This window comes from Acomys minous, assembly GCF_964271855.1.
Source record: "Acomys minous genome assembly, chromosome: 3".
NCBI classification, from domain to species: Eukaryota; Metazoa; Chordata; class Mammalia; order Rodentia; family Muridae; genus Acomys; species Acomys minous.
The window spans coordinates 102181923-102206546 of record NC_140485.1 but is presented as its reverse complement, the minus strand read 5'-3'; the positions used below and the strand labels follow the sequence as shown (position 1 = coordinate 102206546).

General features: G+C 38.0%; 1 protein-coding gene across 3 annotated transcripts; it reads right to left on the bottom strand.

The window, feature by feature from the left end:
- Positions 1-7744: 7744 nt before the first annotated feature.
- LOC311593978 (amine sulfotransferase-like) lies at positions 7745-23711 on the bottom strand. Of its 3 annotated transcripts, XM_084775406.1 has the most exons (8): positions 23547-23711; positions 20947-21065; positions 18644-18795; positions 16824-17032; positions 15284-15410; positions 13074-13168; positions 10120-10306; positions 7745-8554 (listed from the first exon to the last, which is right to left on the bottom strand). In XM_084775406.1, exons 3-8 carry the CDS (start codon positions 18783-18785, stop codon positions 8433-8435), a joined length of 882 nt encoding a protein of 293 aa, XP_084631532.1. In that variant the 5' UTR covers positions 18786-18795; positions 20947-21065; positions 23547-23711; the 3' UTR covers positions 7745-8432. The 3 variants fall into 3 exon arrangements, with proteins under 3 accessions (XP_084631532.1, XP_084631531.1, XP_084631533.1); XM_084775405.1 differs by lacking the exon at positions 20947-21065 and having other exon boundaries at positions 23547-23710; XM_084775407.1 differs by lacking the exons at positions 18644-18795; positions 20947-21065; positions 23547-23711 and adding an exon at positions 18469-18537.
- Positions 23712-24624: the final 913 nt, after the last annotated feature.

The following is a 24624-nucleotide window of genomic DNA, read 5'->3' as shown; positions in this document are numbered from 1 at the left end:
ATGTAAAATATTTGGAGCTTTGTACCATCAGCGAAATGTGTATATATGTATGTGTGTCTCTGTGTGTATGTATGAAGTTGTTGGCACATGCCCATTGGAGCTTGTTTCATCCACCAATTGTATGTGAGTATATGCCTGCTTTTTATATTGTAGATGACCCCACATTCCTTTTTTTTCTGTTTTTTCTTATTTATTTTTTCTTGTTACATCTCAATGGTTATCCAATCCCTTGGATCCTCCCATTCTTCCGTCCCTCCCCTTTTCCCCTTCTTCCCCTCTCCTATGACTGTTCCTGAGGGGGATTTCCTCCCCCTGTATATGCTCATAGGGTATCAAGTCTCTTCTTGGTAGCCTGCTGTGCTTCGTCTGAGTGCCAGCAGGTCCGTAAGCATGACTACATTTGTGTCATATGATATGTAAATAATTTTGTCATAATTGAATGACTGAACTCAGTGTCAAAGCTGGTCTTTGACAGCTAGCTCTCCCATATCCATGATACCAGAGACACCTCTCTGAGGGGCAGGGACAACTCTCCTCTGAGTGTTGGCCATAGAGGGACAGGGCCCACTCAGCACAGCACAGCACTTGGCTATCAACATGGCCTCAGATGGCATCCTAGATAAAAATTATCACCAAGGCCTTTGATGGTAACTCAAGCCTCAGACATCAACACAGACCCTGTGTGTGATATGAACACAGAACCAGACATGGCCTCTGGCAGTAGCATGGGCCCAGTTGTCACTATGGCCTCAGGTGGCAGTTCAGGCCACTCAGAACAATATGAAGATGATGTTATATCTTCCTGAATCCTCTGAATGTGGGGGTGACAGAGCCGCATCTTCCAGTACCTGAAGCCCTTAACCTCAAGTGAGGGTGAGGAAGGTTGCCAATGCCTTGCGAATTCTCTGCTCGCTGGCACATTCTCTGTGTTTCTCTATTTGAGAGTAATATCACAATACTCTTTAACAGAGGAACACTGAAAAACAAAGATAGCCACCGTACAAATAGTTAAAAATATCCTATTGGTCAAAAGAGTCCAAAGGCAAACAGGTTGGCACAGCCTATTGTGAATTGGCCAGAGACCTCCCAAGTGTCAGATCTGAAACAAAGTTCAAATGTTTGGCTGCCACCCAAAAGTAGAAGCAAAATATTTATCTGCTGCCAGAGGACAACAATGTCCCTCTATTAAATAACTTTAGTGGGTGCTTTGTACTTATTTTACCATGTTTTTTAGGTTTCAACATTTCTCCTTTTGAATTATTAATATAGTCATGTATTCACTGTAGGTCCTGGTTGTAACCCCCTCCCTTCTCTCCTCTCAGTCCCACTGTCCTTTTGCCCTTTTTTCCCCTCCTACCTCCCCTAATCCACAAAAAGGGAGCCCCTCCCACCAACCCCACCCCAGCTCACATCAGGTCTGAGCACATCCTTTTGTCCCGTGGCCTGGCAATGTGGTCTCATCAGAAGGGAAGTGATGAAAAAGAAGATAACAAACTCCTGGTCAGAATAACACCTGATCTCCTTATTAGACCACCAACAAGAAGCCTGAGGTGCTCATTAGCTACATCTGAGTCAGGGCCTAGGTCCAGTCCAGTCACGGTCCTTAGTTGGTGCTTTAGTCTGCACAAGCTCTCTGGGCCTTGGTTAGCTGGGTCGTTTTGTCTTCTTGTTGAGCTCTTTTCACCTTCAGGTCCTATGGTTCCTTCTCCCTCCCACTTTTTCCTCAGTGTCTGTTGTTATGTCCTTTTTTTCATTTCTAATTTTATTAATTTGGATACTCTCTCTCTGTCATTTAGTTATTTTGTCTGGTGGTTTGACTGAGTACAAGATGTAATTTCAATATTCTTGTATTTGTTCAGTCTTGATTTATAGCCGAGTATGTGGTCAGTTTTGGAAAAGGTTCCGTGAAGTGTGAAAAGAAGGTGTATTCATTTGTTTTTTGAGAGACTGTTCTGTAGACATCTGATAGGTCTAATTGATTCATAATGTCAGTTTTTCTAGTTATTTCTCTGTTTAGTTTCTGTCTCCATGATCTGTTCACTGGTGAGGGAGGTGTGTTGAAGTCTCCTACTATTAATGTGTGGTTTGAACATTGGTGATATGAATGTGGTTGTCCTTGCACTGGGGTCATATATATTCACAACTGAGACATCATCTTTCTGGATTTTTCCCTTCATGAGTATGAAGTGCCCTTCATCACCTCTTTTGACTAATTATGTTTGAAGGTCTATATTGTTAGATACTAAAATAGCGACCCCAGCTTGCTTCTTGTGTCTGTTTGCTTGGAAAATGTTTTTCCAGCACTTTATTCTGAGGCAATGTTTACTGCCATCATTGAGGTGTGTTTCTTGTATGCAGCAGTAGGACAGATCCTGGTTTTTGGAACCATTCTGTTAGCCTGTGTCTCTTTATTGGTGAAGTGAGATCATTGATGTTCAGAGACCAAAGATTGTTAATTCCTGGTATTTTGATAGTGGTGGTGGTGGTGGTGGTAGTGTATGCGTGTGTGTGTGTGTGTGCGTATGTGTGTGTGCTTTAATTTTCATTTGCTGGTCTGTAATTATTTATTTCCTCTGTTTTCTTGGGTATAGTAACTCTTGGGATGCAGTATTTTCTGTACCATTTTTCCTAGTGTTTTCTGCAGGGTTGGATTTGTGGATAGATATTGTTTGAATATGGTTTTGTCTTGGAATATCTTATTTTCTCCATCTATGGTGATTGAGATTTTGTTGGGTATAGTAGTTTAGGCTCATATCTGTGGTATCTTGGGTTTGCAAGATACACAAGCTCTTCTTCATTTTAGAGTCTCTCATGGGAAAACATGTATAATTCTCATGTATCTGCCTTCATGTGTTACTTGACTTTTATCCCTGCAGCTTTTACTGTTCTTTCTTTGTTCTATAGATTCAGTGTTTTGATTATTATATGGCAAGAGGATTTTCATTTCAGGTCCAGTCTAATTGGTGCCCCATATGCTTCTTGTATGTTTATAGGCATCTCTTTCTTTTAGTTTGGAAATATTTCTTCTATGATTTGCTTGAAACTATATTTTGGGCCTTGCAGCTGGGAATCTTCTCTTTCTTCTATTCCTATTATTAATAGGTTATGTCTTTTCATAGTATCCCAGATTTCCTGGATGTTTTGTTCCAGGACTTTTTTAGATTTAACATTTTCTTTGACCAATGTACCAATTTCTTCATAGTATCCCAGATTTCCTGGATGTTTTGTTCCAGGAATTTTTAGATTTAACATTTTCTTTGACTAATGTACCAATTTCTTCTATTGTATCTTCACTCCCCGAGATTCTCTCTTCCATCTCTTGGATTTTGTTGGCGATGCTTGCCTCTGTGATTTCTGTTCTGTTTCCTATGTTCTTCATCTCCAGGGTCCCTATCGATTGTGCTTTGCTATTGCTTCTACATGATTTTCAGGTCGTAGACAATTTCATTCATTTCCAACACCTGTTCAATTGTGATTTCCTGTATTTCTCTAATGAATTTATTCATTTCTTCTTTACAGAACTCTATTATCATGTGAGAGCAGACTTAAGGTTATTTTCTTATTCCATAATTGTGTTATGCTCTTTTTGGCTTGCTGGAAAATGAAACTTTTTTTTAATGCTGTCATATTGCTTAGGATCTTATTTTTGTGTTGTTCCTCTGGCCTTCAACCATGTTATTGCCTCTAGTATTTGCTGATAGTCCATGGGTTCCTCCAGCCTCTGGGAATGCAGGTAGTGGCTAGGTCTAGGAGATGCAGGGTACAGGGAGGCCAGTGTAGCTTATTAATGCCATTTTGCCAGTGGCCTGGTGGAAGTAGGGGTCTGGCACCTGGAGATGCCATCTTTCTTCCCCAGGTGTGGGTACTGGACTCAGGAATTGGTATACATAGAACCAGAACATTTAGTCCAAAACGGGCTTTCTCTATTAAATCTCCCCTCTCAGGGATCAGGGCATCCTGAGGAAAAGAGGGAGTAAAAGTGTCAGAGTCAGAGCAGATAAAGGACAGCATGTTAACAAGGTCTATGTGCACAATAGGACTGGCACACACATGAACTCACCTAGATTGCCGCATGTACAGAGCCTGCATGAGTGCACTGAGAACAGAGTGGATACAAACCCTCATCTCGTATTCAGATGCTTTCTCCAATCAAGGGTAACTCACAAGTGAATAATTAGTTTTCTCCAATGGTGTGTCACTGGGGATACAAACTACTCTTAATGGAAGGTGTGTTCCTAGCGGTAGATGACCAAACCAACTGAACACAAGGGCATCTTTGGAGGTTCTTTGTAACACAATGTATTCTCATGTTTTTTTCCTTTTCACTTACTTTATTGATTTTTAACTTTTCAAGTTCTTTCTTTACGTTTTATGGCTTCTAATCTTGTGTGTTTATGGGATGGCTGTGTGAGTATGAACATGTGTTTTATTCATGTAGATGTGTTTTCTGTAGGTTTTTATTTTTTTACTCTTTTCCTTATTTTTGTTTTGTCCTTTTCTGATTTGGTTGGTTTTGTTTTGTCTTATTCTTTTCACATTATTTTTATTTGGTAGATGCTGTTTAGTTTCTATGTAGAGATAGAAAGTGTATGGATGACATGAGAGGGTAGGTGGGGAAGACTTCAGAGGAGCTTGGGAGAGGCAGCCTATTTTCAATAAGAGGAAGGAAAGAAAAGTTAAAAATAAATACAATGCATAAATATGTCAGGGTAGCTCATACAAAGCAAAGGAGTAAAGCAAACAGACTTGTGAGGAGGCCATCATCTGTATCACCTTTCTTCTTTGGATTGGTACCACTGTCATGGTGATGTGCTGCCTTGTGCTAGCAGGCTGCATCAGGCACATGAGGGACCAACCAGATGTTGCTGTTCTGATAGAGACCATCCTAGTATTCTCATCCCCTATTCATTACCACAAAGCCTGTAGAGGCTTCCAGGACTACTCTATCAGATTGTGAGAAGGCCCATGAGAGCCCAGGGAAGAATTAATAGTGGGACTGAATAAAGATGAAAGACGAAAGACTGGCACAAGCTATAGAACACTATACCAGAACTTAGGGAATTTTTCCAATTTGAAAATGATGATTAAAATTATGACCATGTTTTATAAGTGAATTTGAATTGTAGCTTGATAGAGGAGACACCTGCTGTTATCTTCTACTTTAATGATCTCTGAATTAAGCTCATAGCACACATGGCACAGAGAGATAGAGAGAGAGAAAGAGAGAGAGAGAGAGAGAGAGAGAGAGAGAGAGAGAGAGAGAGAGAGAGAGAATGAGAGTTTGTCATGACTCCTCCAGTGGAGTCTGTATGACAAATGCTGCTGCACAACCCAAGGCAATGTCCCTGCCCAGGGAAAGCCTCCTGGAATGGGTCTGATGTTCCTGCCAGGATAATTGATTGCAGCCTTATTTTTTTCTCATTCTGATAGCATATTCTGTCTTTATTCTTTCTCCTAACCTTACTCCCATACCTGGACCCTTCAGACATGATGACATTTCAATGAAATGCTCTAACATGGGACTGCTGTCAGTGACTGTTCAAACCTAGAGATCACTGCCAAGGTCTACTGGTCTTCTCCACTTATTAAAAGAAACATGGCTATGAATTATTCATCAGTTAAGAGTTTATATTATGGTTTACAAAGAAAGTAAGTATTTCAGAAAGCCCCAAATAGTGGCATTCATATATTAGAGAGGAGAAGTAAGGAAAAAACTGTCTTGGTTCCCAACTCCCAGAACACAGGTGCCGAGCAAAAAATGAGAGAACACTGACCCTTGACAAAGAGAACAAATGCGTACTGATACCAAGCCAATAACTTAAGAATGATGATGCCTTTACTTAGCATTCTGTTCCCTGTATTGTTTCATTCGAATCAGTAACTCAAACAGACAATAATATTTCTTTGTACTTTGCACTGTGTATGCCTGAGTGCTTCATTGACTCTCTTGACTCTACTCCATGAGAAACATGGTCACAAAACACTCCGCGTTTCAAAAATGTGTATAAATATCTAGACTGCTTGCCTGCAAAACACACTCAGATTCAAACTACCTCTTGGTTTGGCTCTGTCTGTCACTGCCAAACCCTTTCCCACCAATGCTTCAAGAACTCCCATTCTGAAGGACCTTTACCCTACTGAGATGGTCCATTGCAAGAGAGAATGCTAAACACTGCAAACTTCACAAAAGAACTACCTCAGAAGTTTTTGGACAGGGTCTTTCCCTGTATCCCTGGGTGCCCTCTTTCTCTGCCTCTGCCACTGAATCTGCCTCTGCCTCTGCCTCTGCCAGGATTGAAGGCTGCACCATCACACAGGCCTCCTACGTTCTTCAAGTGGCAGATAAGGGGGGAAATGAAGTCTCCCAACAACATAAAATATTTGAATATTTTATATTAGAATATTTGAGAAAATCAACTTGTAAAAGACAGTGACTCTTGATGTTTACACTGACAATGATCCGTTGGCTGTGTCATGATTAGCAACTGAACGCAGCACAGCAGGGCTCTATGTTGAGTAGTTAAACAAGATTTATAGGAGAAAATGAAAATTTTCTTCTTAACATGATGTGGTCTATAAAAGAAAAGCTTTTCATCCAAGGCAGCAGAACATCACCTACAAATATAGGTATTTGCCATCACATACATGAATTAATAATGGTTTTTAAAGGCGCTATTATTTCTTTAATATGCCCTGAGCTTGCTTCTTTTATTTTGTGAATTAAACCTATTATTTCCCCTCCTACTATATCTGCCTCTAACTTGTGCTGTTCCCTTTAGCTTCTTAAATTTATTCCTTTTTATTAGTTTCTTTGTTTCTTTGTTCCATTGTTTCTTTCTTTCTTTGTTTGTTTGCTTGTTTCTTTCCTTCCTTCTTTCTTGCTTTTGAGTCAAAGAACTCCTTCACTCAATGACACTCCCAGACAGTCTTTAACACCTACCTATGTCCCATCAAACCTACTCATCTCCTTCTTTCTCCTCTTCCCTAGTCCTCTCCAGCATCACATTCCCTTGGATTTTGCCCTCCCCTCAAACTTTCATCACACGTGTGCATGGAACACAGCGATGTCTAGATTCAACAAGGTGAAGCTAAGGGAAAAAATACCAACACTACCTAGAGTTAAGAAGTATTACTATGGTTAGTTATAACAACAACTTCCTATAAATCAAAGTATCTGAGTAGGGAGCCTCCCTGAATAGGGATCCTGCCTTGGCTGTTTGGAAAGACGCTCCCCAATTGTGTCAGTTTTCTGTAGTAATTTAGGTGAGGAATGGTATGGCTAAAGGAAGGTAGTTCCTCTACTTGTACATTCGGCCTTCCTTCTTGTCACCCTGGTAATTTGCTGACTTGCTGCTGCTGCTGCTGATACTGTCCCTGATATCAGAATGAGGGTTTCCAAGATTTTATTGACGAATAGGGAGCCACAACTCTCCATGACCTTCCAGCTTTCTACTACCAGATCAGTGCAGCTTAGCCACCCAGGCTGATGGACTGGGAAACTCAGGGTTATAGCCACACATGCTTGCATGCTGAGACAGCAATTGTGGGACTACCCTCAATGCTCATGTACCCATAGCGAGGACCTAGCTCCTCGGTTCTCAGGTTTTCTCAGCTGAGACTCTGTTAATGTTACTATATTAAAACTGTCATTAAATTCACACACACACACACACACACACACACACACACACACACACACACACACACACTTAATCCATGAGGAAATGCTTCGGAGGCATTTAAGTGAGTTCCAGATACTTTATTCATCACTATTTTAAAATTTGGTTCACAGTATCAATAACACTGTAATTATGAGTAAAAGAAAATCTTAAGTCCATTATTCACACATGTTGAAAATAGTAATAGCAATTCATTGTGTAATAATACAAAAATAATTCAACAAAAACTCATCAATAAAAATTTATCCTTTTTAAGTAGGTGAGTCCATCTTCCCTCTTCTATACCTGTTATCTTAATTGTCAGTTCTAGTTGTCTTCAATGCTTGACTACAGTTTTTGAAATTAAAAATTTTAATATTCCTCACACATTCTTGACTGAGCAAACGTTAAAGTTTTATTGTATGAATGGGAAGATGGTTACTGTTTCTTGATGCACAACGTAATTGTAGATGGTGAAGTTAAAATGTGTCCGACAAAGCATTATTTGCAGCATTTTCTCCACGACAAAGAATCATGATTTATGTCATTAGTGCATAGTGCCCATGCTAAGTCAGAATCAAACTAATATAATGTTATGATCTGAAATAGCTTATAGGTCCCTTGTGCTTAATAAATGCATAGTTTACTCATTTTGTACCTTTATATAGCTTGATATTTAATGATTGAAATATGGTAGCATATCACTATTGTGATTACAGTATGGCTTCTGATGAATGGATTTTTGTTTATTTTATGCAAATATTAGATAGAATTCTAGTCTTCATTTATATCCCAGATAAACTTCAAGGGAAAATTTTTCATGTTCCTCTTGAATATCATGTCAAATCTTTCATTCTGCTCCACAGTCAAATAATGCTTCCAGTCTCCGATGGTACCTAGGGTGATAAGCACAGGGACAACACAGTGTAAGTTAGTGGACCTACCAAAGCAACGGTCACTCTAATCAAGTTCAGTATCTTCTGCCACCCATGCAAAATAACTGAGTTTTCTGCTGAGTTTTGTACCTCACTCTTCTTTAAAGAAGGATGAGCACTGAAAGAAATGCATGCAATACCATAATTAACACACTAACACATCAAGGTCAGAGAGGGCACCATAGTTGTCACTACTGTGATTTTATAAAATAAATTTTTGCAGTCAACATCGCCAGCCCTTTAAAATGGAAACAATAGCACGATATTTCCTGCTATCACATGTGATTGCACAAACAGCATTCCTTACATTTGTAATGGACAGAAAACTCATATTGGTATGAGAATTGATGAGCAGTGGTCTAGATAGAGAATAAGAAGTAAAGGGAAGTTAAATGGGAGAAGAGAAAAAAAGCACATTCTCAGACATTACCAAAATCTAGAGAAATTGCAATAAAACACTTAAAAATTATGTACAAAGAGAGTGTCCATCCCCATAAAGGTAAGTAATGAATTACTTAAAGTAATCAAAATACATGTCTGGTTATGCTATAAAATGCTGCATGAAATCACTTACTGAATTAAAAACCTGAGTTTGGAGAATAAAAACTTAGGGGGAGTCATTCTTTCCTAACAACTTCTGACACATAGTAAGGACATAGTGACTGGATGTGGTTGATCTTACTTGTATTCTCAAGACTTGGGAGGGAGAGGCTGGACTAAGTGGGAGGGCATCCTTAGTTACATAAAGCAAGTTCAAACCCAGCCTGAGTCTCTTGAATAAGACCATGTCATAAAAATGGAAATCAAACATAAAATGTTGATATATAATTTTGTTTCAGTAGATAGGGTTAAAAAGACCTCTATAATTATTGTATGAAGTTATGTGAATTTTAAGTAGTTATGAAGAAAAAATAACACTTAAGGAAAGAGCAATTTAGCCTCCTGAATTTCAAATATACAGTTTATACAGTATGGGTTTAAAAAAATATAACCAAAAGAAAAACAATAAAACTGTGAAAATTGCCTCAAGTCTAATCCCAACATTTCCAAGCAAGAGGTAGGAGGAAACCAAGGTCTAGGCTAGCCTGAGCTCACAGTGTCTGTGATGCCAGCCTGGACCAAGTAGGATGACTTTCTTTCAAAATAAAATAAAATAGCATAATTTACAATTGCCTCTTCTAAAATATCCATTGCCTAGTTTGATATACCAATATACTATAAAATAGTTGAGTCATATGAGCTATACAGAAGGAAATCCATACTTATTAAATAACTAAAGTTATATTTATTCATTAAAATAGTATTAAATTTTAGGTTAAAATATTAGTTTTTTTTTAATCCACTATTTTTTTTTTATGTTTTTTGGGTCCCCAGCGTCTTTAGCTCCTGAAGAAACAATTTGGATTCCCAGTGTTATTGCTCCGAGGACACAGATTCTAGAGACTCTCAGTAATCTGTCTAGAGACTCTCAGTAATCTGTCTAGAGACTCTCGGTACTCTGATTACAAAACACAAGTAAGTCTAACCTTTGCGCATGAAAGTGCCTTCGTTTTCGTTCCTCTGAAAGGCATGATCTATAACCTGTTCATAATTTGCTCGTGGGTCAGATTTCATGGTCTGAAATGTAGCTTGTCTCACAACAGTATCCACAACTTCCTCACTCAGTTCTTTCTCCAGAAACCTGCAGATTTTAAGCACTGAGCTTCTGAGGTCCTGAAATAGTCATGGGTTGAGAAATTACTGACATTGTAATAGAAGTATGCACTACTGCCAAACATGAGACATGATTAGGTATGTAATTGAAGATCTCCTCTCTGGATGGCAAAGATGGCTCAATACAAGCAAATGAGGAAATGGGATTATATCAGGGCAGGAAAGTAATTAATATGGGTACTGCCAATGGCTACTGGAAAATTTTTTTTAGTAAAACAGAACAGTATTAGAAAGAATTTTCTTCAAACACAAAAGGCTACATATAAAACACAGATGATATCATAATCAATATAGAAATATATAAATATCTTCAAGTGACCATGGGAACAACTCAAGCTTCTCTGCCTCTACTCCTACAAAGTTGGGGGATTATAAAGGAGATAAACATTGGTGAACAACAAGAAAAGCAGAAGGTGAACTGGAGGCATAAGATGTAGCTCAGTACTAAGCAGGTCACATGGTGTTCAATTTAAAAAGTGTTCCCACAAAAAAAGAAAGTGTTCACAAATAACTATGACATTTTACAATGACATATAGAACACAATCTAAACCATACAAACGCCCTGTGATTGTGTATGCATTATTATGAAAACGGCATCCACAGTGCATCAATAACAGCAATAAACTTAGCATTAAAGTTAACAAGCGCAGCCAGAAATTACCCAAATGTTTATGGAAGAAAACAAGCAGAAAAAAACAAACAGATAATCTACATTCAGTACAGTTCTTAAAATCTCATTAAAAGTAATAGAACAAAATATTGCAAAATTTATTGGAAAAGGCATTAAATATGTAAATGACCTCCATATAGTGGTTAAATTTTATGTATTCATACTTTCTGATTGCAAAGGTTAGTAAAAACTACTGGGCTCAATATGATATAGTAATTACATAATAGAGCATGTGAACAAAATTCCTTACCAGGATGCATTAATGCATCCTTTTAATGTACTGTTAAAATTTAGATAAATGGCTCAGCATTATATTACAGTGACCTGTAGCCAAGTATTTGATACAAATTCCTATAGTAAATTTGTAATTGTGAAATTATGACTTCCATTTTGGTGAAGCAAATATCAACAGCCTAAGAATTCAAATAGAGTCTGAGAAAATGTTGGTTGCCATTTTTAATACTCCATTTTTGACTTTAAGTAGGCAATCCAAATTAAAAGTCAACCCAGAATACTCTAAGTTAAAATACATCACAGATTAAAAAGCTATGTCAAACATCTACAGAATTTTGTATCTTGTATATGTGTCATTTCTTTGTGAAAAAACACTGAACAAAAACAATGTGGGAGGAAAATGTTTATTTTGGAGAGAAGAAGACAGATTAACTCCTAGCAACACCTAGCCTACCTCAAAGAAGATGATGAGAAAAGATGTCTGTAATTGGCAAAACATGGATTTCTTTTTTGAGAATACATTAAGTGCCAGTTCAGAGGAACTGAAAATGCTTCCCAAATGTGAAGAACTAATAAGTTTTAGAGAGCTTGATCCATAAGAGAATCGCAAGATCATGTAGCTGAGCAGTGTTGGAATGTAGGAGGGCTTTCTAAGCTTGCTACTGCCTTAATTTCTTTTTAAGTGATCATGTGAAAGACATTTATGTCGTCCACACAATGACTACATCATAGTCATTAATTTATTTCTACAAATAACGTTGTTGTGTGGTGATCATGAATGGACATGAAAAAGCAAGGCAACGTGGCCAAGAAGAAATAAAAGCACAGTGATAGAAATAGAATAAGTAATGTTACAAATATTAAAATTACCTGAACGTTTCCAGCAAAATTGTGTTTATTGCCTTCAAGGAAATAAAAGACCAAAGCAAAATTTGTCCAAAAATCTAGATTCTGGCTGAAAATGTAACTCAGGAGAATATTTGTACGGAATGTAGGAGACACTGGTTTTAGTCAGTGGCATAAAAAAAAGACAAATAAACAAAAGTAGATGACCGTGATGACATATCAGATAAGACACTGAGTGGGTTAAATGCATTCACCATGGAAAACAGTGGGGCTCTTACACAATAAAAATAGGCCCACCATATATACCAGTAAGCCCATTCCTCATTATATAGCTAATGAAAATAAAGTCTGCATTCCAGACTCTTATAGGCATCCAATGTGAATGCACACTTCACTACAGTCAAGGCATGCAATGTCCTTAGATGCTTATTAATATAGAAAAGAATGAAAGTGCAATACATACATCAATTGGAGTATTATTTAGACACAGTGAGAAGTAAACACCAGTTGTTGGGAATGGATGAACCTTACAAGACAGATTAAGTGAGACCTGGCAATACAGAGAAATAGTTATCAGATCTGGCTCCCATGAAGGGGGGAGTAGGGTGTGGGATGTCTGTCATTCTGAAAGATAAACTATGATTACTAAAAATTAGGAAGAGTCTTGAGCAAAGAAAACTGAGAGTGTAAGACAGTGGAAAAGACCAATGCATGCTTTGCTCACAGAGGGCAACACAATAGTGAATCTACTAATACAAATAATTGAATATTGATAAAGACTTGAAAAGGTACATCTCCTCTAGATACCTATAATTGTCCTGATTGACACAGATGGGTACTCCGAAGGAATCAGAAGAGACATCTTCAGGGAGAAAGATCCCCAAGGCATTCAAGTCAGTAAGGGAGGGGTTGGATGCCAGAAACCCACTCACACAAAATGCACAAGGGGCAATGAGGAATGAGGGAACCTGGGAATGTGTAGTTTAAATTCAGAGATGGGAACATTCATGTCTTACCTTCTTCATTTCTTCATAGCTCAGGAATATTATATTGAAGTCATGTCTGTGTTCATACCAGCCTCTAATGTGATCAAACCAACGGCTTCCAATAACTGAAAGGAAATTTACTCAGTAACAAGTCAAGGCATCATACTACTGAGCAGCAAAGTCAAGTCTTTCTTTTCTGGTTCACACTATTCAGTATTAAAACTGAAGCCTCTGGCTAGAACTTTGGAAATGCAAATCCAAACAACACTGAGATTCCATCTTACACCCATATGGATGGCTAAGATCAAAAATTCAAGCGACACCACATGCTGGCGAGGATGTGGGGAGAGAGGAACACTCCTTCATTGCTGGTGGCAATGCAAACTAGTACAACCACTTTGGAAATCTATCTGGTGCTATCTCAGAAAAATGGGAATAGGGCTTCCTCAAGACCCAGCTATTCCACTCCTTGGAATATACCCAGAAGATGCTCCAGCACACAGCAAGAAAATTTGCTCAACCATGTTCATAGCAGCCTTATTCATAATAGCCAGAACATGGAAACAGCCTAAGTGTCCCTCAATAGAAGAATGGATAAAGAAACTGTGGTACATATACACTATGGAGTACTATTCAGCTATTAAAAACAAGGAATTCCTGAAATTTGTGGATAAATGGATTGAGCTAGAAATGATCATAATGAGTGAGTTAACCCAGAAGCAGAAAGACTCAAATGGTATATACTCACTTATATCTGCATATTAGCCCAAGGGGCATGTCCCACGAAAGCCTTCACTTACCAGGAAACTGAGACAGAGGAGAGGACATTCTAGTGGGATTCTAGATGAGAGAATCATGGGAGAAAGGCAAAGTAGAAGGACCCAGAGGGTCCTAGAAGCCTACAAGTAGAACATTATGATAGGCATATTTGGGCACAGGGGTCCCGATCAAACTAAGGCACCAGCCAAGGACAATACAGGCGGTAAACCTTAGGCCCCTACCCAGATCTAGCCAATGGACAGAACACTCTCCACAGTAGAGTGGAGAGTGGGATATTACTTTCTCACATACTCTGGTGCCTCACCTTTGACCATGTCCCCTGGACGGGGAGACCTGGTGGCAATCAGAGGAAGGACAGCAGGTTACCAAGAAGAGACTTGATACCCTATGATCATATAGAGGGGGAGGTAATCCCCCTCAGGAACAGTCATAGGGGAGGGGAATAAGGGGAAAATGGGAGGGAGGGAAGAATGGGAGGATACAAGGGATGGGATAACCATTGAGATGTAACAAGAATAAATTAATAAAGGAGGAAAAAATAAAACTGAAGCCTCTACTATTGAATCATCATATGATTATTTTAAAAGAGTTGTTTTTTAACCAACTACACAAGGCTCAGACCAACTTACCTTGAAAAAGTCAAGGGTCAGGAGCTGGAGACACCACTCAGTGACTAAGGAACTGGCTACTCTTGCACAGGACCTGAGTGTTGTTCCCTGCACTCACATGGTGGCTCACAACCAGCTATAACTCCAATTCCGGGGAATCTGATGCCCTCTTCTGACCACTGAATTCCCTGCACACGTGTGTGCACAGACATACATGCAGGCAAAATACTCATAAGATAAATCAATCTCAAACCCTTTTATTAAAGAAGTCCAAGGGTCTGACTTTAAAGATACCTTTAAGGGAACTTCTTATTTCTCCTCTACCTGAAGGCATATGTCTCCATTTCTCCTAGTCTATAAGATCTATGGACAGTGGTATTTCCTTGCCACGAGAGACAAAACTTGAATATAACAATAGAAATGTGTGAGATTCTGATTCCACACTCCATATGGCTTTTTCATTCATCAATTCTCCTCAATAATGGCATGGAAAATTCATCAATTTCCTCACAAATGTGTGTCATGCGAGTTCAACTTCACTCTCAACTTTAGCTTTATGACACTTCCTATGCCATTATCTAGGGAAGAAATGGATAAAGTATTTTTAAATATCTTATGGTCTTGCCAAAATACCTTAATAATACAGTGTTGCAAATTTGACAACCTTCAAATGGTCCCAACACTGGCAGGAAAACTGTTGGTTTTGTTTTTCTGGTTACATTGTTTCAAAATCATAGCTCTTTATAACCTTCCCACTGTCCCCTCCATCTCTTGGTTATGTCTTCCCTAAATTTAGATGGTTTAAATATCATGTGTACTTTGTAAACAAGTGAGAGGGATAAATGTTGTTACCTTTTCCATCCAGAAAATTGTCCAGAAAATGTTCTATGGTATATGTAACTTCTATGAAATTTATCAACTTTGAAAAATGAAAAAAGGAGATCAAAACATCTTTGGGATTTCTGTAAAGATAAACAATCTGTAGGAAAACCCACCACGTTTCATTAGAAATTCATAGTTATGCTGAAAAGTCCTGAACTGTTATACAATAGTTCATTATACGTATTTCTCCAAGGTAGTATTTATGAAAAAGTAGTTAGTTATCAACTTATTTTTATGCTATAAACAGTCAATGAAGAGTCTCATTTACATGGAGTTTCACACATGCACAAAAGCACAGGTCAACTTTCTAGAAATTATATTATTTGTAATGTTTAGTGGGTAGTGGTGGTGAGGGGATCTGGAAGGACTTGGGGTAAGGAAAGCATACTGTTAAAATATATTTAATTAAAATTGTTTTAATAATGAAGATATAATAAAAATAGGAAAACTACATTTTTGCTATAAAAGGCCCATTTTTGATAATACTAAAGTTGAGAACATTATTAATAAAATTAAACCACGAGGTTAAAATCCATAGAAAAGGCCACCAGTATAAGTATGTTAGAATACAGAAGTGACAGGATTCAAATCAGTGTGAAAATTAACCCAAAGTTATAATAGTGAAAAACAAGACTAATTTTATAGACCTTTCACAGAATCATGGCTGATCATGGTTAGTAAATAACAAGCACGTTTAGTCTTGTTAGTTGGGGGTTGGTCATTTTTTTTTGTTTTTTGTTTTTTTCTTGTTTTGTTTTGCTTTGTTTTCAAGACAATGTTTCTCTATGTCGCCTTGGCTGTCCTGGACTCATTCTGTAGACCAGGCTGGCCTGCAACTCACAGAGGTCTGCCTGCCTCTGCCACCCAAGCATTGGGATGAAAGGTGCTATGCATTTTAAATGCTAATTACTGAACCACAACATCAGGTCCCTGCTCAGATAAGGACATTCTTGGCTATACCTGCCCTTGTTGTGTAAACCTTGCTCCACCTAATTTAAAGTGGATTGGTTCATAAAATATGCTGAAGCATGGTTTTGGCAGAAAAGAAGAGCTGGAGTTTTGTTGTTATGAGGGTGGAGGTCCCCAAAGAGGGCGCAGAAGGAGGTAAAGGAGAAGAGAATGGATGGATTCCAGAGAAGACACTCATGTGAGTACCTGGAATATTGGATGGGAAGAAACTCAACTGATAGTGTGATAACAGATTAATCATTATGTTCACTTCTATGCTTCTAGGAGGAAAAATAAGTATTCATACTTTTTCTGGTTTCAGAATAACTGATTATCCCCACTTTTCAGAAATGCAGTGCCACCTCTGTAAGTAGAATACTCTCACACTTGGGGTTCTGTAGTACAATTCATAGATGGAGACTCTCAGAAGGCTGGTGGAAGAATGCAGGTACAAACTAAAGAATTTTTGCATGCACCATCATAACACAAACACTGAAGTAATAATATTATCCAAAAAGCAAAGCATTTTGTCTGTATAGGAAGCCAAAGCTCTATGACGTACTTTAGCTTTTTTGTTCTTGAGACCTTTTGGTACTAAGTAATATGGAAGGTGGGAAGAGAAGATGCGAGGTGATGGCATTTTCACATAGTCTAATTTAGGATTCTTGTACTCAAAGAATGGTGCTCTGTCAATTGTTAGGGTGTTTTCAGTGCTGTTGCGGTGACCCTCAAAGTAAATGGAGCTGAGGATCTGCTGAGCCCAGATGGTACCTGTAAAAAATATATAACAATCCTGATGTAGGTTTCAGCAATTAGTATCTGTGGTAATACATTCTACATTAAAGCAAATGGTGCTTTTAAAAAATATTCCCTGTATGCTAATGAGCAAGTGTAATTTTTATTTGATTTTATCTCTACTTGGGTGTACAAATAGAAATGAAATCTCTGAGTTCCTTTTTTGATTTTAGAGTTCTTTTATCTGATTTCATTGTAATGATCATTTAAATTATTAATATAGATTCTTTGTACTCTAAGTTCCATGGTAAATTTTTAAAATTCTAATTGACAGACACTATTTGTAGATGTTAATAGGTACGGCTATATTATAACCTGCATGCAGACATTGTGCTAAAACTCACATCGGAGTTAGTAACATTACATTTTTACTACCTTTTTTTGTTTATTTGTTTGGATTCTTATTGCGCAGTTTTCCTTGACCTGGTGTGTGTGTATACGTGAGGGTGGTGAGTGTGTTGTCTTTGTATGTGTATGTGTGTGTGTGTGTGTGTGTGTTATGCATAATGTGTCAGAGAATTTATACATGCCCATATGTTAGTGCATGCATGTGTGTGAGTACAATGGCTTTCTGACTTGTTTGGGATAAGGTGTTTTGGTTGTTTTTGAGTCTGCATTCCAAATGGCTAGTGACATTCTGGGAATCATGTCTCTACCTAGGATCTCACCATAGGAAGCACACAATTAGAGAAACACATAACCACATCTGGCCTACAGGTGTTTAAGTGACTCCCACTCAGGACTTTATGCTTGCAAGGTCAAGACATTCATTCACTATGCTCACTGGGCCATCCTCTGAGCGTTCAAAGGACTTCTATGGCAAAACAGTGTACAATTCCACAGTCTGTAGGATTCAGGCACCTCCAAAAATGAACTAATTATTTTAAATTATGCAAAATTTTGAGATATTATTTATATTTAAAAATCTTACAAATTACAATGTACAGATTAATAGTTTTATAGAATTAATAAATTTAAGGATTCACCTTCAACTACGTTAAAAACAAGAACAAAGACATCCAAGTGTGGACCCTGGTAACTCAGAAGTGACCTTCATATTAGATTTTTCCTCTCTGCAGCATGACACCACCTCTGCACCATTAGTCTGTACCTATGAACTTCAATCCACAAGAAAATGTGTGTGTGTGTGTGTGTGTGTGTGTGTGTGTGTGTGTGTGTGTGTGTGTGTTTGTGTGTATGTGTATGTGTGACGTGGACCTTAGTTCCTGTGGAAATCTTTTAAAGTAAATGATATATGGTAGAAAATTCATCCAAGATTATGATGCATTTGGATTAGGAAGAAACTATTTCAGACTGTCATTCTTGTCTACCACATTGACAGGTCAGTGCTGACCTAGTGTCTGCTCCTGGCTCTAGATTGCACATCTCATTCCCATAACACTTCTCCTCACCATCAGCGTGCATAGTACATGCACAGATGGTGGCCTTCTCTCCTACAGATACATTTTGTCTGGTCATTGATTGTTATGCAAAAGAAGGTTTGTTGCTCTTGGTGAGTGGAGAGGAGCAAGTTGGACACATAACACTAAAGCAAAGGAGACATTAGTGACCACTCCTGGTGCTTACCAGATTTTGGATATGTGACAATGAAGACATCGTCATCTCTAATCTCAAAATCTTCCATCTTTTCTAACTTCTCAATGTCTGCATGGGACTTCAAAAAATTATATCCTTTAAAGTTAAGCAAATATCCATTCGTATTATCCATAATTAGTCACCTGGAATTAAAACAGAATTTATTCTTTGTATCAATTATCATACAATAGTGAATAAGAATAGCTGAGAGGTCAATATGTGCCAAGAACCATTTAACTATCATAAGTGTATAAATATCTACTCTATAAAAAACAAAATGCATAGGTTGTATAAGCCAAACTTCACAAAATATTATGATGCTGTGTTTTTGAAATTGCCTTGTTAAATATGAAGAAATAGATAGTAAAATGTTACGTATATTTTCCTGTAATTGCATGTGGGATGGATTTCCACAGTTCTAAACACATACATGAGAAAATAAGGCTACAAGATGTCAACCAAATTTTTCAATGTTGCTGAGCTAGCCACCCAAGGCTTCATACAAAAAATTTGGGCACAGAGTCCACGCATATAATATGGAAAATATTGTATTTGTATTACCTCATGCATTCATTTTTTTCAAAAATAAGAAACCCTTTAAGGTGTGCACTTTGTATATGGTACAGAGTTTGCATAACCTGCTCTCACTGAATGAAGCTTCTGACACTCAACTACTGTGTGGCTATTTGAAATTAGTAGCACCAGCATATAGGCTTCTGAAATGAGATTTGCTTAGAATTACAAGGTCTCCTATGACATTTGTCAAAATTTAAATTTCCAACCAAAGACTCTAACATTAGAATACATTTTAAGTCTAAGTAACAAATGACCTAAAAATGTAAAGCAAACAATCTCAAGACATACCTGATCTTGTCAAAGTTTGATCAAACCAAATCTCTCTGCTGGATCTGCCAGAGAATTCTCTCCCTGGAGTTAGCGTGGTGAGAGAATACTCACAATTCCACTTTTACCTTAGCACTAGTGTGCTTCCATTCAGTTGTTTATTCAAAGAAAATTCTTTTTTTTCCTTTTTTTATTAATTTATTCTTGTTACATCTCAATGGTTATCCCATCCTTTGTATCCTCCCATTCTTCCCTTTAAAGAAAATTCTGTTTCCAAGGAATTCACTTAGATAAAATCTGAAAATATAGTGTTGACTAATTTGCCTGTCAACAAACAACGTTTAATTTGGTGTGTGGAAGACTTGAGTGAGAGAAGCACTCTCCATGTGGTCTAGGATGTCCTACAACTTCATATGCAGTCCTGGGAAGCCTCAATGTGCATTGATGCTCTTGCCTGTACTGGGATTACAATCATGTACAACATGTCTGACCTATGTCTTTACAGACATCTATCAGATACACAATCACTTACATTAGATTCTGCTGGTAAATTCTGTGGGGTGTAGACCGCAATTAAAGATTCCTAACAAGGCCGAAATACATTGCCGGTTCCCTGCCAGGCTGCTCAAGTTAAAGCACCCTGACTGTTGAGTGCTGGAGATAGAAAGGCTGGGCTGAAGAAACACACACAAACCCACACATGTGCACACACACACACACACACACACACACGCACACACACACGTCTTTCAGTAGAGGTAGGTGTCATTGGTATTGAAAAAGAAACTCTCAATTTATCCTTTGAAGTGTGCTAAAAATTGCTGAGGTCATAAATCTGATCAAGGGAGAATCTGTTCATACAGAATATTGCTGAAAGCAAAGAGGAAATAGAAGTGAGTCACTGTTTCTTCTCACCTCTCACCTATCATCCACAATAACTACCACACACTCTCTAAACAGCCCAGCCATTGTGTATTCCATCTTGACTTTCTGGTTAGGAGTATCAGAACACGTTTGTAAGCCCGCTGAAGCAAAATTTCTCTTGTTATTTATTCTGTTCAGTTGCACACCTAGGCTGCATTTTATAAGATTGAGAAGGAGAAGAGGAGACAGAAATAAAGCAGAACAGGGAAAAAAGGAAAAGACACAGAGAGAAAAGGTTGAGGAAGAGGAAGAACAAAAGGGAGTAGGATAAGGAGAGAGAGGAGAGAGAAATTCATTCTCTAAAACAAGGGTAATAAGAAGCAATGAAGAAGATTCATTTTACAAATGGACATCAGAGGATTTTAGTGATGGAAGGAAACATAGTTCTTTATGGAGAAAGTAAATATAAGTACCCTTCTTATGTTTTCTCTGAAGCTCAAGAAAAACATTAAAACAACAACTTTACTGAGAGGAAAAAGTATTAAGACAAGGACTCCTTATGAAGCCTTGGTTGGCCAGGAACTAACCAAATAGACCAGGCTCATCCCAGATTCAGAGAGATATATGTTCTTCTGCCTCCAGACTGCTGTAATTAGAGTCATGCACCACCATGCACAGACTTTGTAAATATAATTGTACACATATTCTGAAGAAGCAAGGGAGGACCTTGATAATGCTTGAATCCAGCCTTCTTTAAAGATCAGCAGATAAAGAAAAATCATTGCTGATGAAGCATTAAGAAAAGCAGGAATCAATAGGTTGCTAGTCACTCAATAATCCCTTCCATGTATTTACTGGAAAACGGCTGGTGATACATAAAATAAATTGAACTCAGCGTGATAACGTAAGATTTTGTTAGTTCTGCTAAAGTCTTATCACATGTTTTCCTTATGTGATTGAAAGAAGTTACACATTAGGAGATTACAGTTAATCATTATAGAGAACCGGAGGACAAATTTCACTTTTACTTAACTATGAGAATTATTAGGCAATCTGAAAGGTGTTTTGGGGGATTTGTTGTTTGTTTGTGTTTTACAATTATAGCTAGAGCTTGCTTAGGTAACTTCCAGCACATGATGGTCATAAAAAACTCTTAAGAATATTTGAGAGGCTAGTTCCAATGATTTAGGGCTTTTTGACTCTTTTCTTCATCTCAATTCATGCTGGTCAGAGTTTTTGGTTTTGTTGTTGTTTGGTTTTTGGTTTTTGTTATTGTTTGTTTGTTGTTGGTTGGTTGGATGGTTGGTTTATATTTTTGTCCAGATGACAGAAGTTAAGCAATCAGAGAAGTGGAAAATGAAAAGAGAGGGTTTGTCAATCTGGCATCTGTGGGTGTCATGGGGCAGTTTCTCAAGTAATGATAGAAGTAAGTAGCTGATTCCATTGTGGATAGTGTCACCTTAGGGTGGATAGTACTGGGTTGTACAAAAAAGAAAAATACCCATTAGCAAGTCATGTAGTGAAAGCCAAAACCTGCATTCCTCGATGGTGTCCACTTCATCTTCAACATCCTGATCTTTCCTCAAGTTTCAGTCATGACACTTCCTTTGATGATGAGCAGTGATATGGAAGAGCAAGTCAAGTAAATCCTGTCCTCTTCCAGTTAGTTTTGGTCATGGTGTCTCTTCACAATAACCCTAACTAAAATGCAGTGTATTTAGCCACTGGATACTAACAATATTTTGGACTAAAGAGGGATCAAGTATTAATGAAAGAATATAGAGTATAAGTATAAGTCAATCTGTAGGAAGAGATGTGAAAAAAAAACAAGCAGAGGTATTAAGGTTGTTGCCAATACTGTAGTTCAAGAAGATCCCTAGATTATTCATTCTTAAATGTTTGGGAATCCTGAATCAGAGCCAAGTTAAAAAAAAGCAATCAACTATTATTTTGTTTGATGGATAATACTATGTTTGACTTAGAATTATTCATATGGACCAATTGAGTAATAACAGAAAATTATAAATCTAAAGCTCAGGAAAATGATCTACAAGTATCATAGGTATTAATTTGGATATTGTCACTGAGAATAACATAATATAAACAAGAAATGTGTGTAACATGAGGAAGACTATAGAAGAAATATTGTTTTACTAAGGGGAAAGAAGAAGGAAGGGAATAAAAAAGATGGAAATAGTAGGAAAGAGAAAGAACTGGAGAAAATTCCTTTGGGAGCATGGCATGCTATTTTGTCAAAGACCTATGAGCCCACCAGAGAAACAGACATAGGGCAATCAGAGAGATAGAATGGAAGGAAACATGAGTGTGTGGTGACTCCTCTACCAAGTGTGCCTTTCAAGAATGAGCTCTATTGTTAGTGGGATCTCTAAAATGGCCAAATGATGGAACAGACTAAACTGATATTACAATTGGAGGCAACTTCTTGTTATTAGTCTAAAATAAGTAAAACTTAAACTTGACTATGTCTTGACCCATTGTTTAAATGTGATATGTTCTGGCTTTCTTTTTTAAAAGTGGTGTGGAGGGTTAAACTGTAGTCAGCCTCATTTTTTATGGTCTCCAAATCCCAGGTCTCAAAGACACGTTTGCATAAGTGGAGAAATGTAAACCCTAAGATATCAAAAACATACACCAGAGAAAACCTATCTGGTTTATCAAATTGGGCTGTGTTCCTGATCTAGGGGAGGTGGGGCATGAAGCCTATAAACGAAGCTAACTAAAATAAACTAAAGCAAATAATGCAACATCAAACTTTATTCAGAACCTCAAACCCTTTATATTCTGGGGTAAAAGTTCCACATGTAAAATTCTCATGATTTCAGGCTGTACACAAGCACAAGTACAAGCCACATGTACAAAATCATGTTTTTCCATAGAGCAGTATAAAGGATAGTTTAGATGTTTAATTGAATATTAAGAGCAAGCAATAGTGAGTAGTCTGATGTAAATTTACTTCTCTTTCCTTGCCTTGGGGAAGCATAAAAACATGTTCCATGAACATTTCTGAGTATTGAAAAATTAGTTCACGAGTCTCTTGTTTTCTTGGAGTATTCTCACAAGCACTGGGAATTCTCCTCATGGGAGTCCATTGCGATGGACTGTGTTCCAACAGTGCTCTTGAACTAAATGTGGGAAGAGAGCAGGAGAAGGAGGATAAAGAACTCACCAGAATTGTTTGATGGGACCTGAGGGCAGATCTGCTGGCGTTTAAACAGAAAGATCCAGAGAGCATTAGGCTTCAGTGTGAAGATTGCCTGCTCATATCTCCAACTGCTGAGAAGGAATGTAGAAGCTAAAAAGAAGCTCTTAGTTACCCTTAAAGCCCTGGACTACAAAGTCTCAGCCAAGAAGCCTCAGCTATGTGTCCTTAGGGTAATATTCCTTGGCTACAACCTAGAGGAAGGAGGGTGAATGATTGCCATAAGTGTATTTCAACCATCCTACAAATCCCTACCTTCACATTGACCTGGGGTCAGTTGACTATGGATGGCCATGGTTAAGGATATTTACTCATATAGCCAAGAACCTCTACACCAGCACCCAGGGTACACAGCCTTTGGGATGGACTGAGACTGAACAGAGGGCCTTCATGTCCTTGAAATGTGGCCTGATGTCTGACCTGGCCCTGGCCCAGCTGTACATAACTTGGCCATTTAACTTGTTTCAGGGCAAGTCCAGAAGCACAGCCTTGGAGTCCTTATGATAATGCTGGGACTCTGGAAAAAACTCATGGCATATCTAACCAATACACTTGCCCTGGTCAAGGCCAGCTGCTTACCATGAATATGGCCCATGATTGCCACTGCCCAGCTTGCCAAAAGGCTTGTGCAATCTCTTGGACCCTAGGAAAGACTCAGGTCATGTCTGTCCAATACACTTGACCTGGTTAAAACCAGCTGGATACCATAAATATGGGCCCTAGCTACCAGTGCTTGCCAGAAAAAATGAGCTGAGACATTAGCTTTGTGGTACAAAATTCCTGACAGCCCCACACTCTGTTGAGAACCCCCTAGAGAGGAACTTACCTTCAGATAGCATCTTTTATCTCCAATGTCTCCTAGTTTTTAAATTATTTTATTTTTGTACTTACACATTTATATTATTACACTATATATAATAGATTACCTATGACAAGAAGAGCTGTGAACCAATCAGGAATTATATAAATGTTTCACTTTTAGTGTTTTGACTATTTGTATTTGACAGCCTTGAAGAAGACATCTCTCCTATCTTGGTGCATCTAA

Coding starts and splice junctions, on each gene's coding strand:
- LOC311593978 (XM_084775406.1), bottom strand. CDS start 18,785: ATGGATAATACGAATGGATATTTGCTTAACTTTAAAGGATATAATTTT. Junction 17,033..18,643: donor TGTCACATATCCAAAATCTG/GTAAGCACCAGG, acceptor TATTTTTTACAG/GTACCATCTGGGCTCAGCAG. Junction 13,169..15,283: donor CAATTTTCTGGATGGAAAAG/GTAACAACATTT, acceptor ATTTCCTTTCAG/TTATTGGAAGCCGTTGGTTT.